The sequence below is a fragment of the Syngnathus floridae genome, chromosome 6, assembly GCF_059516105.1.
Source record: "Syngnathus floridae isolate MCC-2025c chromosome 6, RoL_Sflo_1.0, whole genome shotgun sequence".
NCBI classification, from domain to species: Eukaryota; Metazoa; Chordata; class Actinopteri; order Syngnathiformes; family Syngnathidae; genus Syngnathus; species Syngnathus floridae.
The window spans coordinates 8,309,862-8,327,909 of NC_142418.1; the positions used below are offsets into that span (position 1 = coordinate 8,309,862).

The 18,048-nt window shown below is 41.2% G+C and overlaps 1 protein-coding gene across 1 annotated transcript; it reads right to left on the reverse strand.

The window, feature by feature from the left end:
• Positions 1-750: 750 nt before the first annotated feature.
• lonp2 (lon peptidase 2, peroxisomal) lies at positions 751-17,892 on the reverse strand. Its single transcript, XM_088379176.1, has 17 exons — positions 17,529-17,892; positions 15,488-15,623; positions 14,948-15,058; positions 14,031-14,162; positions 13,733-13,855; positions 13,502-13,665; positions 13,129-13,223; positions 12,604-12,722; positions 12,386-12,525; positions 10,934-11,075; positions 10,465-10,615; positions 10,124-10,250; positions 5,405-5,544; positions 3,005-3,090; positions 2,526-2,733; positions 2,266-2,456; positions 751-1,374 (listed from the first exon to the last, which is right to left on the reverse strand). Exons 1-17 carry the CDS (start codon positions 17,759-17,761, stop codon positions 1,144-1,146), a joined length of 2,529 nt encoding a protein of 842 aa, XP_088235302.1. The 5' UTR covers positions 17,762-17,892; the 3' UTR covers positions 751-1,143.
• Positions 17,893-18,048: the final 156 nt, after the last annotated feature.

An 18,048-nucleotide genomic window follows, 5' to 3' on the forward strand; every position in this document is an offset into this window, starting at 1 on the left:
GCGACTTTATATACTGTATAGATCATTGAGGAGCAGCTATCTCATACATAAATACAGTCATGCATTTTTGGGAGGGGCCATCCGTAACAGAATGTCTAACCTGTCAAAACATATTTGATGTTATGACCTTGAAGGATGTGTTCAAGAGGAAGAAATATGGTTCTGGTCAGAATTGATTATGTATGGTGGGAGTGGGCAAATTTTTGTGCTTTCATTTGTACAATGGAAAGATGGGTCTGGCAATTCATATGCGCTTGAGGCGTATGTAGACCAAATGTATGGAAAATATATTGTAAGAGAAATCGAAATGATGGAATCAAGATTCATACATTACCAGCACGATGGCGCACTGGTTAGTTGCGGGTGTGCCAAAGCCTATTCCAGTTGACTTTTCCTATTCCAGAACCCTTCTAGCGTTGTATGTGTCTGATTTAATTTGAAGTAATGTACTTGTCATGATAAAGAAACACTCTCCCTCTGTTTCTGATGAAGGAACAAAGAAGCTCACTGAGAAAGGCCAAAATATTTGACTTTCAAGCCTCAAACCAGATGACAGCTTAAAGGTGAAGACGCCATGGGGTCACTGGCTGATGAATAACACAAAGCATGGATGTTCTTCACGAACCTGTCAACTGCTCTTTCTGCCCATACCCCTCACATTCTTTTAGGACAGATTGCTGGGATTTGTCACAAGGAATTTCTGCTTGTACAAAATTGTATTGTATTGTTGTGTGGAAAGGAAAGAAAAAGTCACAATGTTAGAGATTTATTTTAAGAAGTTTTCAAGTCAAGTTGGAATCAACCAATTAATTCTTCACTGCCCCCGCAACAAGTGAAATTAGCATTGTATAAATACTCCCTTGTCATGTTTTTAAATCATTTATGGCCTTTACTTTTTATTTGTATGTATTTTGTGTGATTACTTTGAATGTGATTTTTTTGGTGTGCAAGATTCAGGGACCAAAATTATATAATGAAAAATATAACAATACATCAAATGGGCAATTGCTTTCCTTTTTATATGTAAAACGCAAGCATATTTTATTTTATGGATAGAAGGAGCCTTGAATTGGTGACTGGTGACACATGGAAACTTGGGAGTTTGTTTGCATGCACGCTGGAGGGTCGTACCAATGAGCCACACTACAGCTTGCTGCTGAGCTGAGGGAGTTGGCGCATATCGTCTGTCATGGGAAAGCCTCCGTTGAAAGCAGCGTTCAGCACCTGGTCCAGGTCGGCTGCGGTGACAAAGTCCAGGCCGTCTCGCACATTCGCCGGAAGCTCCTCCAGGTCCTTCTCGTTACGTTTGGGCACAATGACTCGCTTGACGCCCGCCCTGTGAGCCGCCAGCACTTTGTCTTTAATACCGCCCACCTGAGGAAGACCACAAACAAATGTGCGTGATTCAATTATTCCCTCATTTTTAAATCGAAACAAGAAATTTGACCAGTGTAATGTTAAGATACAGAGTAAGGAAGCAAAAAAACAACAACAACAAAAAAACTTGAGGCAAAAGAGCAAAACTCTCAATCAGTTTTATGATTCTTTTTTCAGTTGTGACAAAGAGTACAAACGTCTTATCTTATGGTGCTGAATGATCACTCAGATGATCAGGACATGAAGATACAGTTGCATGCACTTTATGCCAGGGAATTTCCTCTGGCAATCCCTGGCATAAAGTGCAGTTACGTGGATTTTGTCGCATAAAGTGCAAGCAAAAAAAAAAAAAAACCTTGAGGCAAAAGAGCAAAACTCTCAATCAGTTTTATGATTCTTTGCTCAGTTGTGACGCAGAGTACAAATGTCTATCTTGTGGTGCTGAATGATCAATCAAATGATCAGGACATAAAGATCCAGTTGCGTACACTTTATGCCAGAGGAAATTCCCTGGTGAAGAAATTTATATGCTGCTCTAATTTTTATGATTCAGTAATTTAAGATTTGTTGCACACAAACTGTACATGTATTCTTTTCGGTTATGGTCATGTTCTAAGCCTTGCGCCATCCTCAAATGTACAGAAATACTTTGGACAAAAATATACATGAACAAAATCTTCTCTGTTGGGAAACAGGAATCATTTTATGTGAAATATTTAGTTGTTGTTTGTTTTTTAACCACAAAAAAAACATGAAAAAAGTGAGAGACACTGTAAAGCGATCAATGCCATAGTTCAAGTCGGTGGGTGGGGTTACAAAGCTCAAATGTGCAAACACAGAGCCATCAGTTGAGTTAAAACTGTCTTTATTGACGTCAACTTGACGTACCGGAAGAACCAGGCCTCTCAGCGTGATCTCTCCGGTCATGGCGACGTCTGACCGGACCAGTCGTCCACTGAAGAGAGAGGCCAGGCAGGTTACTATGGTAACGCCAGCAGATGGGCCATCCTTGGTCACAGCTCCAGCAGGGAAGTGAAGATGGATGTCTGTCCCTTCTAAAGGGTCTGGAGCCCCCACCACTGTTTCCAAAATAAATCCACACGGTAAATGTCCTGTAGGGATCATTTGGTACGTGTCGATGGACTCACTGTTTGTGAGCCGGTAGCGTTTAGCGTTAGCTCTAAGCCAGCTGATGGAGAGATGCGCCGATTCCTTCATGACGTCGCCTAGCTGACCCGTGAGAGTCAGCTGACCCTCGCCCTCTGTTCGACTGGCCTCCACAAACATGATCTCGCCACCCAGAGGAGTCCAGGCAAGGCCCAGGGCCACTCCAGGTAGAGTAAGCCGCTCCGACACCTGACACATGCACACCCATTGGATTTGTCAGATGAAAATCCAACTGAGCAAAATTCATTCATTCAAAACAAGATCATGAATGACAAAGTGACAGAGGGTGCAGAGGAAGCGGTGACGTGATGCACAGCAGATGTAGAAGCTGAAAGACTCACTACTTAGGAGAGACATAAATAGTTGGAGACCAGTTGAGAGACAGCTTTCGATAATTCACGACACATCGAGAGCATTAGCAGTAGTGTAATGATCTGCATGTGCTCTTCATCCCACTTACCTCCATGTCAAAGGGCGGAGCTCCCAGGATGTCTTTAAGAGCCCTGTGGTCTATTATGATTGGCATCGCCGGGGGGGCTGCCTTCTCTGCTTAGTACAAAAAAATGACATGGTGCCGAGTTATTCGCTCTAGGTGTTACAGTTTTTAGTGCGTGTCAAAAGATTAACCGTAGATTTTATTTTTTTGTGACACACATTAACAACAGCCACTTCAAATTTATGACCGATTACTCAATGCTAGGGATGAGCAAGTACCGACACCAAGTATTGGTGCAGATACCAGCCTTGTTTCAAGGTAGCAGAACTTGTGACTTTGTGACCATTTTATGATGAGAAACTGGAAATTAGTAGAACATTGCCATTGACTTCATGCAATTCTAAGCAAAATTGTTATCTTGGTCTATTTAGGTCTTTCTTCAACATTATCCGTCATGATTTCTGGGGGAATTTCTATCTATCAAAAGTAATGATGGTATCGGAGCTTGGTATCTGTAATGGTGATGATTAAAGAACTCAGTCTGAACAAAAAGCGGTATTGAAAATTCATAGCCAGAATTAGCCGCTCTTTGAGGGAGGACACTTTCTGATAGTCAGGGTGAAAAAACTGTGTGTGTTCCACCAAGATGGAAATTTGCAGCTTTTGCACTTCCAAGTCCAATCAGGATATGCTGCTCCACATCCTGCAGATGTGCCTTTGAACCGAGATGTGGGGCATAAGAAGGCCAAGTCGACATACACAACTCATTCTTGTGCTCCTCACTAATCCACACCATTCTGTTCCCTTTGTGTTCATGGTTCGTATACTTTGACTGTTCTGTCAACTCACTGTCAGGACAAAGTGTTTACTTGCTCTTCCAACTTACAACAAACCTCAGCGGGCACATTATAGGCTTTTGCCAGTCAATGCATAGTTTGAGCAGGTCTGGCTCTTGTAAATGTCAAACTGGTGGCCAAAAAAACCAAAAAAAAAACCATAGCAATACGCTGTCAGTCTCAGGAATTGGCATCATGACCATCAACAGAAAGTCAACGGGAGTACTGTCACATCCACACCTGGGGGACGACTTAACAGATCAGGCAATGGACATGAATGAAAAGTCCTTAAAAGGAAAGCCAATAAAAAGGACAACAGCAAAAAAAAAAGAAAAATAAATCAAAAAACAGATGTTTCAAAGCGGTACAGCACAACATGCATGAAGGCAACCCCAACGCTTCCATCACACTATGTAAACAGTTCACATGATCATGATCCTAACAAGGCAAAAGGATGTGGCTTTTATTATATTCACTTACAGCACACAGAATATTTATAGCATTCTCAAAGAACATGTGAGAATCATTTGCTGAACCATGTGAGGGTCAATTATGCTTTTCCTACAATAAAGCATTGCCCCAATAAAATTGATGAATAGATCAGATGTCCCAAATGTATTCCGGGGATGTAATTAATAGAGGTGAACCTTTCTTAAAAGTTAGAGCTGTCTAACAATATTCTATATAGTCATGACACATAAGGCTTGAAAGCTGAAAATGAAGACAAGTCCATCTTTCAGCACCACAAAATGCCAATGCAAAGATCCAAAGGAAAACACATGACATCTGATCTCAATTAAAACCGATTTGGAGCATGCGCACAGCTTTGGGAATCACAGACTAGATTACTCTAAAAGTGTTACGTCTGTAATAAATTCAAAGGGAATTAAACTTTCATTTTGAATCTATGATCCATTTCCTATCTGCGGTTACTGATGACCTGGAACTGACTTTGGCCGTGAGGCTAGTTTGCTTCCCAGACTGCTTTACAGTCAATCAAACAGGCACTAGACAAAGACAGACAACCAAACATACCCAAATAAGTGTGGTAGCAAACTGCATTCATTGGAATAAGACCATGCTGACAAACAAGAAAGAAAGTTTCCTGTCGTTCTCAGCATGTTGCTCTTGGCCACGGTAAGGATACAAAAGTTTATTGGGCAGGAGATTGGGGCAAATAAACAGACGGCTGCAGCAAAGTGGAGCGCAGACAAATTTATCACAAAGCTACGATAAAGGCTGTCGTGAAGTCGTAACTTCAGGTGAGGCCATAAATACGCGACAAATGAAAATGTACGGCAGTAAATTGATCGTGTGAGATCAGAAAGTGCTAAAGTCTTTTGACTTGTCTGGTACAAAGATTGAATTTACAATCGTATTTTTCTTTACTTATTCAGTCTTAGTTGTAGTTTCAAATTTGGAGAAACTACCTAGATTTATTTTCGATGAAAATTCTCAGAAGATTGTCTGATGTCTTACGTTATGTGAGCTAATTCAAACGGTTTATTTTTTTGTCTAAGGGGTGTCATGACATTTCTTAGTGTTCTGTTCTTTTTCCGGAAAAGCGGCATTAGCGTCAACATTTTACCTCCCTGTTGTGTGTGATCCTCTGGAGTCAACTCTTCACTCTTAGAATGTGTTTGGCCTTCAGCGATCTTTACAGCAACGGCCCGGCAGACGGCTCCAATTTTCCTCTCCAGTGAGCGTACACCAGCCTCACGTGTGTACCTGTAAAAACCCAAGCAATGCTCAGCTTCTATTGAAGTGTGGAAAAGGTTCTCGCTGAGCAGTACGTGCATCAACCAATCAAATCAAACCGTGCGCAAATATCATTTTACAGACTTCCACCAGCTGTCATGAGGTTTACACAGCCTTTAAAAAAAAGTGCTTTTTTTTTTTTTTTTAATTAAAACAGTGACACAGCCTGGTTGGAAATCCTTGCATACTCTTCTATATGCTTGCTAGGTACAAAATCTAAATAGCATTTTAATAATAATGATGATAATAATAGGAACCAACATTTGTCTTCTAATTCAGTGTTTCCCAACCAGTGTGCCGCGTCACACTGGTGTGCCGTGAGAGATGTTCAGCTGTGCCGTGGGAAATTGTCCAACATTAAATACTGAGCGCAGGTCAGTTAGTGCAAGGACTGGTCAGCCACTAGGGTCCATAAAACCATATATATTCCATGTTATAAGCGAGGTTTCAATAGTGTAGTGGTTAGTGCTCTGGATTCTCACTACAGCATCCTGGGTTCAAATCCCAGTCAAACTTAAAACATTTTATCATTGAAACATTTGCAACACAGTTGCTCGTGTGCTGCCCCATATAACCATTTTAACTATTTTCTTGTGAGCTGCTCTATAAAACCATATATATTCCATGCAGTGTAAGCGAGGTTTCCATAGTGTAGTGGCTAGTCCTCTGTACTCTCACCCCAGCGACCTGGGTTCAAATCCCAGTGAGATCAAAGTTATTTTATCATAGAAAAATTTGCAAAACAGTTGCTTGTGTGCTGCCCCATGTAACCATTATAACTACTTGCTGGTGAGCTGCTCCATAAAACCATATATATTCCATGCAACTTTAGCAAGGGTTCCATAGTGTAGTGGTTAGTATTCTGAACTCTCACCTCATTGACTGGGGTTCAAATCCCATTGAGACCTCAAATATTTTATCGTAGGGAAAAAGCTTAAGTGAAAGTGAAAAGTGCCACACCCGCCCTCATCCCCACCTCTTGATTGGCTGTTTGATCTGTGACGTCACTTGGACACTCCATTAGGTACACTGCCATTTTCAAGTGTACCTAATAAAAGGCCACTTTATTTGGGAAATACCATGGTCCAAAGTCACATGCGTCAAGCTCTAGTCCTCAGGGCCGCATTCCAACATGTTTTCCAAGATTCCCTCGTTAAGTGCACCTGCGTGATAAGTTTTAGCTCCTTTCACGTTCTGCAGGAGCTAAAACTTTTCACGCAGGTGCACTTAACGAGGGAATCACACGGACACTCCATTAGGTACACCGCCATTTTCAAGTGTACCTAATAACAGGCCACTTTATTAGGGAAATATCATGGTCAAAGGTCACAGGTGTCAAGCTTTAGTCCTCGGGTCTAAACCCAGGTCGCTCGGGTGTGAGTCCAGAGCACTAACCACTACACTATGGAACCCTTCCTCAGATTGTATGGAATATATATGGTTTTATGGACCCTAGCTCTAACTCTAAGCCTAAACCTAACCTTAACCCTAGCTCTAACCCTAACCCTAAATCTAACCTTAACACTAATCCTAGCTCTAACCCTAACCCTAGCTCTAAACCTAACCCTAGCTCTAACCCTAACCCGAGCTCTAACACTAACCCTGGCTCTAACCCTAACACTAACCCTAGCTCTAACCCTAGCTCTAACCCTAACCCTATAGCTCTAATCCTAACCCAGCTCTAACTCTAACCCTAGCTCTAACTCTAACCCTAGCTCTAACCCTAACCCTAGCTCTAACCCTAACCCTAGCTCTAAACCTAACCCTAACCCTAACTCTAACCCTAGCTCTAATCCTAACCCTAGCTCTAACCCTAACCCTAACCCTAGCTCTAATCCTAACCCTAGCTCTAACTCTAACCCTAGCTCTAACTTTAACCCTAACACTAGCTCTAACCCTAACCCTAGCTCTAACCCTAACCCTAGCTCTAAACCTAACCCTAACCCTAGCTCTAGTCCTAACCCTAGCTCTAACCCTAACCCTAGCTCTAACCCTAACCCTAGCTGTAACTCTAACCCTAACCCTAGCTCTAACCCTAACCCTAACCCTAGCTCTAACCCTAACCATAACCTTAGCTCTAACCCTAACCCTAACCTTAGCTCTAACCCTAACCCTATTTCTAACCCTAACCCTCGCTCTAACACTAACCCTAACCCTAGCTCTAAACCTAACCCTAACCCTAACTCTAACCCTAGCTCTAATCCTAACCCTAGCTCTAACCCTAACCCTAGCTCTAACCCTAACCCTAGCTGTAACTCTAACCCTAACCCTAGCTCTAACCCTAACCCTAACCCTAGCTCTAACCCTAACCATAACCTTAGCTCTAACCCTAACCCTAACCTTAGCTCTAACCCTAACCCTATTTCTAACCCTAACCATCGCTCTAACCCTAACACTAACCCTAGCTCTAACCCTAACCTTAGCTCTAACCCTAACCCTAGCCCTAACCCTAGTTCTAACCCTAACCCTAGCTCTAACCCTAACCCTGACCCGGAGGCTAACCCTAGCTCTAACCCTAACCCTAGCTCTACCTCTAACCCTAGCTGTACCCCTAACCCTAGCTCTAAGCCTAACCCTAACCTTAGCTCTGACCTAACCCTAGGTCTAACCCTAACTCTAACCCTAACCCTCGCTCTAACCCTAACACTGACCCGAGCTTCAACCCTAACCCTAACCCTAGCTCTAACCCTAACCCTAGCCCTAACCCTAACTCAGGTCTAACCCTAACCCTAGGTCTACCCCTAACCCTAGCTCTATCTCTAACCCCAGCCCTAAGCTTTAGGGAGGTGTATGGTTATATGGGGCAGCACTGTGTTGCAAATTTTCGATGATAAAATATTTTAAGCCCCAATGTGATTTGAACTCGGGTCGCTGGGGTGAGAGTCCAGAGCCCTAACCACTACACTATGGAAGCCTCACTTAAGTTACCTGGAATATATATATGGTTTTATGGATCAGCTCACAAGCAAATAATAATGGTTATATGGGGCAGCAGACGAGCAACTGTGTTGCAAATGTTCTATGATAAAACATTTGAGGTCCCAATGGGATTTGAACCCGGGTCATTGGGGTGAGAGTCCAGAGCACTAACCACTACACTATGGAACCCTTGCTTACATTGCATGGAATAAATATGATTTTATGGATCGGCTCACAAGCAAATGGTTACAATGGTTAAATGGGGTAGCACACGAGGAACTGTGTTGCAAATATTTCTTTGATAAAAGACTTTAGGTCTCATTGGGATTTGAACCCAGGTCGCTGGGGTGAGAGTCCAGAGCACTGTCCACTACACTATGGAAGCCTCGCTTAAGTTATCTGGAATATGTATGGTTTTATGGATCAGCTCACAAGCAAATAGTTATGCTTATATGGGGCAGCACACTGTGTTGCAAATATTTCTTTGATAAAATGTTTTAGTTCTCACTGGGATTTGAACACAGGTCACTGGGGTGAGAGTCCAGCGCGTTAACTACTACACTATAGAACCCTCGCTCACACTGCATGGAATACATATGATTTTATGGCGCAGCTCACAAGCAAATAGTTAAAATGGTTATATGGGGCAGATTCCTTTGAACGAATCTTTTGAATGAACTGATTCTAAAGATTCAGTTCAGTTAAAAGAACTGGAATGCACATCACTAGTTGCTGTGTGCTTTTACTAACAGTGACACTGACGTAAAATACACAGTCAAGTTGAGACACTTCGACTGTGATTGCCACTCAGCCGCTGTCAGAACAGCAGAGCGTCTTTAAAAGTGACTTTGTTCAGATGAAGGAACTGCAGCTCAACCCCCTTGAAGACACGGCCAGGACAACCGAGGGCACCGCCGACATCCATTTTTTCATTGATTTTCATATTATGTATTACTTTTGCACTCTCTGCATCCATTATAACCTGGTGATCCTGAAAGGGGGATCCTTCCATCTGTGGTCCCTTCTCAAGGTTTCTCATTTTCCCCTGGCAGGGGTTTTTTGAGTTTTTCCTTGCCCTTTTGGGAGCTTATGATCAGGGGATGCTTTGAGAATAATTGTCAATTTTTGGCTATGTGAAGCCCTTTGAGACTGTTTGTGATTTAGGGCTATACAAATAAACTTGACTTGACTTGACTTGACTTGACTTAATGTTGCAATATTTTATAGAGCTAGTCAAAAACAGTAAACAAAGCCATATTGATTCTTTTGGATTTTGATCACAATCACTTTCAATAGTTTATTCCTTACACTGTCTAAAACCTTTTTTCAAAAACTGCCACTTTCATTTACAAAAGAAATACAATTTAAAGAATATTTAGTATTTATTTTTATTCAATTATTCGACTCTCCATACATATATAGGAATAGAACTTTACATCTTTTGTTGTAATATAACTGATTTTAATATAGAAGCTGGTGTAACACTTAACAGATTTTTGTTGGTGGTGTGCCTCGAGATTTTTTCTAATGAAAAGGTGTGCCGGGAATGAAAAAAGGTTGGGAAACACTGTTCTAATTGATGCATCTTCAACCATAATGTTAATTTTAGAGGATCTTTTTCTGAATGCACCTGTTAATAATGTCCATGGTGGTGTCTGGAGGTATCTCCAGCTGCTTAGTTGATAATCCGTGCTGCTCCAATTGGTTAGGGATCAGGTGCCGGTGACTTATCTCCACTTTCTCCTCCTGCGTGTATCCTGAAACGCTCATTTGATGACATGGTGAGTTTTTTAAAAAGAATGTCAACAATAGGTCTTCCAATCTAAAGAATAAATCCATGTACCTCGCAAATGTTCACTTTCAATTCTTTGCAGTGACGTGCAACGTCGTATGCATGAATGTACTGTAGCTGTATCGAATTGTGATTGGACACATAGTTTGATGTATGTTCATCAAGCATGACTCGCTCACCGGGTACCTGCAGCACCTCCATTCTGTCCAGCAGGGCGGGGGGGATGGTTGCAGTGGTGTTGGCCGTGGCGATGAAGAGCACTTGAGAGAGATCGAAAGCCACGTTGAGATAGTGGTCTGTGAAGCTGTGGTTCTGCTCCGGGTCAAGCACCTAATGGTGCGACGTGAAGTCAGCTTATGGTTGCGAAAAATTCAAAACATGCACTGTTGGATAAGCACGTTCAAAGCAAAGAGGAATTATCCCGTATGAGCTCAAATCTTTTGTCTGGAGAGATTTTTCATGTTGATGGGACAAAAATTCTCGTAACATCTCCCTGTCTTCACTTTCCCTTGACGTGGAAGCGCTGTTCTGAAAGTTCGGCAATTGTTCTGCACACGTGCTGGCCGCCATGTCGGCGGGGGAGGGAAAATTGATGTCTGAAGTATGATTCATGCGCACGCACACAGAAAGTTCACAAGGCGAGCTAACCTCTAGCAGTGCAGCTGCAGGGTCTCCTTGCATACTCTTCCCCAGTTTATCCACTTCATCCAGGAGGAAAACTGGATTATTGACACCCACCATCTTCAAACCGTTGATGATGCGGCCCGGCATGCTGCCTACATACGTACGCCTGGGCTCAGAGTAAATATTAGATATCATTAATATCATTATTACCAACCTAAAGAAACATCAAAATACAGGTTTAAGCAAGCGGAGTCTCATGTACATGTCCCAATATGGAATACACAGTACGCATTGCATATGCCTTTACGTCAGCAGCAACCTCGTGGATTATTCTCCGATATGGAATACACCCTCCCTCCCCACTGTTGACGAATGGTTGCCTTTCTGTAAGAAGTATTTATTACCATGAAATGGTCCCTGGCGGGAAAAAAGATTGGTGTCGACAACCTTATAGTATGAGAAAATAAATATTACATCAGACACCTCACGATGTACCAGTGTGAATATTCAGACAAAACAGCAAACACATGAGTAATCCATAACGTAGCCCCAGGTTGCTTGATCATGACAAATGCAGCCACAAATAATACTTCAAGGTCTTGTGGTGCTGACGTACCATACTGTCGCAGGATTCCATATTTTTTCTTGAAAGAGGCCCATATTGTTCCCATGGGGGAACATTTTATAAACAAAACCAGAACAAGCAGCAATGCGAGACACTACATGACAAAACTGAAGTTTGGGTGAAGAAGCTTTTCTTTTTTTTTCTTTTTTTTTTTTTTAAACAACTTCAGATGGTCTGCACCACCTTTGAAACCACTACAAGACATGTGGAAAGTATTACTCACAGTCTAGTTTTGGACTAATTTCAATATGTTGGTAGATTGCACCTGTGAATGGAATTAGGCTTATACACAAAGTCCATTTTACACATGATTAAAACCATATGAGCTGAACTATGCCGTATTCACACAAAACTCAAGAACAGCATATCATACACTCTGTGTCCATATCGTGTGCGTATGTTTTCTCTGTCTTTCCAATAGCAGAAGTTTAATATCCTACATGGCATATATTTGGCATGAGACTACGAGTTGACGAATAATGTTGCCGGTATTATTTTTGGTCGATGTTCATCTTATAAAGATCAATAAGTTCAGGACTTAATATTTTAAATCATCACTATGTTCATTATCATATCATGAAGAATGGAAATATAAATGAAGAAAAATGGAGATGGAGTGGCATTTAATAACTCTAGACGTCTTCCTACTCCCTTTTGAGCATAAGAAACGTTTGTGAGGCGCGCTTTTCCTATTCTTGCTTGCTTGTTCTTATTGAATATTGTGACATCCCAAAGGACAAATGGATACATCTGAAAATGTTGCCGGTGTCTCATTCCATATTTGCCAGAAAACTGCCTGTATTGACCCACGCGAAGAATCACGAGACACACAACAATGAGGTCCAGTCTACCTGTGTCCTCGGATGTCCGACTGGTCACAAATACCCCCAAGAGCGATGCGATGAAACTCTCTGCCTAGAGTCTTTGCGATGGAACGCCCCACGCTGGTCTTACCGACTCCCGGTGGTCCCACAAAGCACAGGATCGGGCCCTGATGACAAATCCAAAGTTTTCTCATATTTTATTGTCTAAACAAACAGTTATGTATCGAGTAATTTATTAGAGGAACCTTCAGTGAAGCTTTCAGCTGTCTGACAGCCAGGTACTCCAATACTCGTCTCTTTAGCTTGTCCATTGCGTAGTGGTCATTGTCCAACAATGTCCGGGCAGCTCGGATATCCAAGCAATCTGTGGAATTTGCGGGGTTTCCATGAAATGTTGACACAAACAGTTTGTGATAAAGCAGAGAAATAAATACTTGAAGATTTGTAAGATTTTCAAAATGTAAACTTTTTTTCTGATTTGAGAGGACTCTAAAGCAGGTCAAATCCTGCTGCAAAATGATTGGGTGCTTGCAGAACTTTCTAAACAGGATAATTAGAAAAGTCAGGTGCTTTTCCTCCCTTCTGCTTTTCACCTGAGCATAGAGGGGAGGGGTGAGCAGTTGCACATAGGCGGGAGGTGGGGAGGAACGACGAAGATGAGAGCATACGCCTCCTTGATATTTCTAATACTGCTCGGTTTAAAGCTGTTCTCACTCTAGATTTTTTTTTCATGACCAAAATGAAATGACTAGAATTAAAATGTTGTTTACCTTTGGTGCTTTTGCTCCATGGAAGCTCTACCATCAAGTCCAAGTAGTTTCGAGTGAGGGCATATTCAGGCATGGATTGTGGCATCTTCTTCAATCTACAGAAAGATGAAAATTTGAAAAATATTTTTTTAACAAGGATTCACTCAACAGTGACCAAATGATGGTTTTGGAGTACTTGTATTCGTTAAGTTCTCAGTGATGCACACTGCTCAGTGACTTAATGTTTCTGTGTATCACAGAGAATTAAATTAGTATATTTATCATAAAACAGTACTTCAATGGTTCAAAATTTGTACTAAATCTTTTGAATCGCAGTTTGAACACTTAATGAGTGGATTATTTGAAGCTCTCTATCATGACATACAGTATTCACCTTTTGACCTCTTTTAAGCAAACTCTGAGAGCTGCATCCGGCATGTTGGCCGCATGCACTTTCCTCTCCAGGGAGGCTGTATCATCACTCTCCTCTTCCTCATCTTCCTCATTCAGATTCAAATGTCGCCCCGGAAACATGCCACTTTTACGCACGGATAGCACCTAGTGAGACAATACACAAGTGTTTCATAACAAAGCTTTGGACTGCAGACGCTGATATGATTTTTACCGTCTTTTCTGGGTCAGGCATCATTTTCCGTGTCTTCTGCAGCAATTTAAGTCCTTCTATTTGTCTGGTGAGCATGGGCAATGTTTTCTTAAAACGCTCCTCCAAGCTAACAGCATCCAGTACCTTTATGACAAAGTTCAGTCGCAAATATTGGCATTATTTCAACATTGGTACCATAGAACAATTTATTACTTTCATTTTTTTATCTCCTTCAAAGGTGCGATGGGCTGGAAAAGGCTCTGCCCTAATGAGGACAAGTGCTGTAGAAAAATGTTTAATGTTGAATTTGCACCCCCACCTGTAATTTCTCCTTGTTTGAAGTGCGGATCATGGAGGCAACAACATCAGGCAGAGTTTCCTTGGGAAGGTTGTCCAAAAGACGTCTGAATTTGGCCACTACTGGAACAGACATGTCCAGCATACCTAACAACTACAAAAGTGAATTCATAATTTGCACTGAGGACTGGATTCAGGCTCATACAAGGATATCTCACTGACTGATCCAAAGTCATAAATGGGCTCGGGTGTATAATTTATCAACCCTAACACAGGGTACGCCTTTGCTCCTAGATAATTTGTGGTGCAGCAACGGACAATGAAAGAATACATAAAGTTCCGGAAGCGTGCAATTCGTTGGGGCATTGAATGATAGCAATGTCTTTTGACATCTAGGTTGACGCACCCGTGAAGCAGTGTTGTATTGAATTAAGGATGTTTTTTTTTCTGCCTTATTCATTGATGTGGAGGATTGAGATTGGTATGTTGCAATGCAAATACTTTTAATACTTAAACTCCCAGGAAAGTTTTGTGAAACATCTTTGGAACATACTTCCACCACTGGATAGGCTGATATGACAAATGGTTAGACGTTGAATTATCTTGCACAATGTATCAAAACATTTTCTATCAATTAACTACTCAACTAACTCCTTTTCATAACACAAGGCAGTTATAGTTGAGTGATATCTCTATTTATACAAAAGTGGAACCCTGAAATCAAGAACGTATGGGAGGTCGGATAAGACCGATGATGATTTGGTCCAAAGGTGCAAATTTGTGATTGTGTTATGAAACGGGATCCCTTTAACATTATCTAATGTGTTTTTTTAGGCAAGGAGTCAAAAGCAACAATCACCAGAGAGTGAAAGAGAGGACACAGACATTGGATAGGGGTTGCTTGAGCAGTTAAAGCAACGGCCAATAAAGACAAAACACCTGCAGAGCTGTCTGGTAGAATATTTGTGACAATTCCTGCAGCTCTCCATCTCCTGCCGAGACCCCCTCGGCCGGAGTGGTGTACTGTTCCAGTTTATCCAACTGCTCCACCTGCAAAGTCGAGATAAAAAATGTTGTTGTATTAAAGCAATTTGGCAAGGAAGAGGATTTTTGTTGATGCTGCTGTGGGTGGCCCAAGCAGTTATTGGAGCCTTAGGAGGGGGGAATCTGTTTTTCACAAAGGGTGAAAAAGGCTTTGGAATTTATTTTCGCTCTTGTTGTTTTTTGTTTACTTGTGTTGTCTTTGAGTAAATTTAAATCAGGTTGCTAATGGGAAACATTTAGTATAAGGATGTAGTATGCTATTTTGTATGGTTGTACTTTAGCAACACAAGTCTCCTCTCCCATGCCCCAAAAAGTTAAATACACACCGTTATTAAAATCAATGGCTAACTCTGTGCTGTGCTGGACACTACTGTTGAAATTTTGAAAGGATGCAGTACATGGAAACGCCAAATAAATGAATTCATATGTTTTCACCTCAGCCAGAATAAATGGTCGTTCTGTCAGCAGGCTTGACACACTAAACCGGCACAATCCAGTGATGAGAAGGCTATAGTGTGGGTTTGGCCAGTTACTGCCCACTACCTGAACTGCAATCCCAGCTGTGCCAATCCTGCCCACAAAAAGAGAAGTGATATGTTAGAGATCAGCAATAACAATAAATACAAAAAAATAAAAAATAAACCTTCAGGCATTGCGAGAGAGGCAGAAGTGAGGCTGTTGAACCCTTTCGATCAGTAAAACCGCTAATGGAGCCAAGTTTGAGCATTTTAGTTCTTTTTTGATCAAGTAAGTAAAGGTGCAATTATTGGATGCCCCTAAAAAGTTATCCTGACCAATTGGGTTTCTCTCAGATCGTCCTGAATATCATTATCGACGTTGGATCCAAAAACGGTCTCCACTCTGAACTAATGTAGTCTTTGCTCACTGTTAGAAGTTACTGCAACCAGCAGCGCATTTCTTATGAATAGAAAGGGTTCAAAGAACCCCTCCTAATTTGTTAATCTCGTTTATTCTCTCAGCTCTGTGCAGAGTTCAACTGAACCGGTGTCCACGAACAGCTTGTTAATTGTTGGCAGAGAGGCACTGACCACTGCAAGGCCTTATAAAATTCATGTCAATTTTTAAACTACTGTACCAAATAATTTGACCTTTAAATGAACCATCACATTTGAACTTTGTTTTGTTTACTGGACTTGATATATAAAAAATCTATGTATAAATGTGTCCAACATTTTTATAAGAAATATGCCTAAAATGTGCATATAACTAGACCTCACTTCAGCCATCATCACAGGATGAATTCCTCTGCGTGTGATTTTTTTCCTTTGACTTTTTTTGAAAGCACAATGCAAAGAAGCTGTTACTGGTTCTCCACTGCCTGCTTTAGTTCCCAGGCCTGTTGGATTGATAGAACCGGCTGCTATGAACAGATTTTTGTCAACACAACACAAGATTTTGATGACTGGTGTTGCGCATTTTACTCTGCATGTGGTACATGACAAGAAGGAAGATTGTGTAGCTTTCTGTGATGTTATCTTTGGGCGAAAGAGGTGGCGACTGGTTAGCTCTTATAGGTTTGACTCTTGTGATCAAAGTATTGTGTATGAATTGTGCAGTTTTAACATTTGGCTTTACATTAGTGGTTAATTTCAATTTAGAGAATAACTAATGATTTTTTTTCATTTTTAAGACGACCAAATTGAAAGTGGACTGTCATCACGAGAAATGCCACTGTACAGAGCCTACATTAAAACATTTTTAAAAAAATCCAGAATTCACACCCGACCAGCAATATATATATATATATATAAATAGTTCAAGGCAATGTGTGGTGAATGTTTTTCTTTTGAAGTGCAGTATAATTGAATCAGTTGTGTAATTGCAAGCAAGCAGAAAAAAGTCAGTGCGGTGGTGAAAACAGCCTGCTTCTCATTAATGTAAGTTGGAAACCATGAGCTAGTTATAAAGGAATATGTCAAGAGGTTATTTTTTGTTCCCACCCTACACCTAATGAGGACATCTATACTGTAGAAATTGCATCAATGATTGTTCAGGCAACCAGAAAAGGAGTTAAAAAACAGAGTGGCCTAGTGGCAGGTTAAAGTCCATCTTTGTGTGCATGACTGTGTTGAACTCTATAACAAAAAAGTTATGAAATAAAGTTTTATTCATGACAATGAGGTATAAAGAAGTGTACTGTATTTATCCATGTTTACATGCACTATATAAAAGAACAAATTACATATTTCTATTTACTAAATTTGACAATGATTCCCAACCCCGCTGCAAATACAGCGCAACTCACCAATCACATTATAATGTTGCGTAACATGCCAGCAGACAGTGATCAAATGTTGTGGCTGTAGTTGCGTGAAAATGACAACTTAGTGAAAAGCTGTCAGTGCATCACATCTTTTTTAGCTGACGGATGGCTATTGACTTTTCTATGCTACTTGAGGTCACAAGCAAACCTAATGAAACCATAACTCCGGGCTTATGTGCTTATCAACATTACTTGTGCAAAGTGGGGAGGTCGTCGACATCCTTCGCGTGGTCTCTGGTGTTGGGAATCACTCCAATAATGGTGCTTTTGAGCGAAGTCCCCTTGAGCAAACGGTGCTTGATCAACTGCATGTTCCGAGGAGTATCTACGTTGAAGCGAACAGTCGAGCCAGGAAGGAGAACACTTTCGTGGGTCAAAAGCAACGGGAGGCGGCTCGGCAACTTAATTCCGCCCAAGGATGACATTTTTAGTAGGTATTAGAACGCTTGCAGCCGAACCTAAACAATGGAAAATTGCGTTAGTGGCTTATGTTAGCGAGTCCCACCACCTCGGGATAATTTGTAAACACTCCAGCCTTAAACTGTCAAACTTATCAGTCAAGAGAAATCTGGTGACTTCCTTTCGAATTTTCAAACTAAAAGCACCATTGGGGAGGAGTTTCTTTACAACAGGAAAACTATGTAAATATAAGACTATAATTGTTTGCTTTGTTTTGAATAGACGTTAAAAATACATTATATCTATGGCTTTC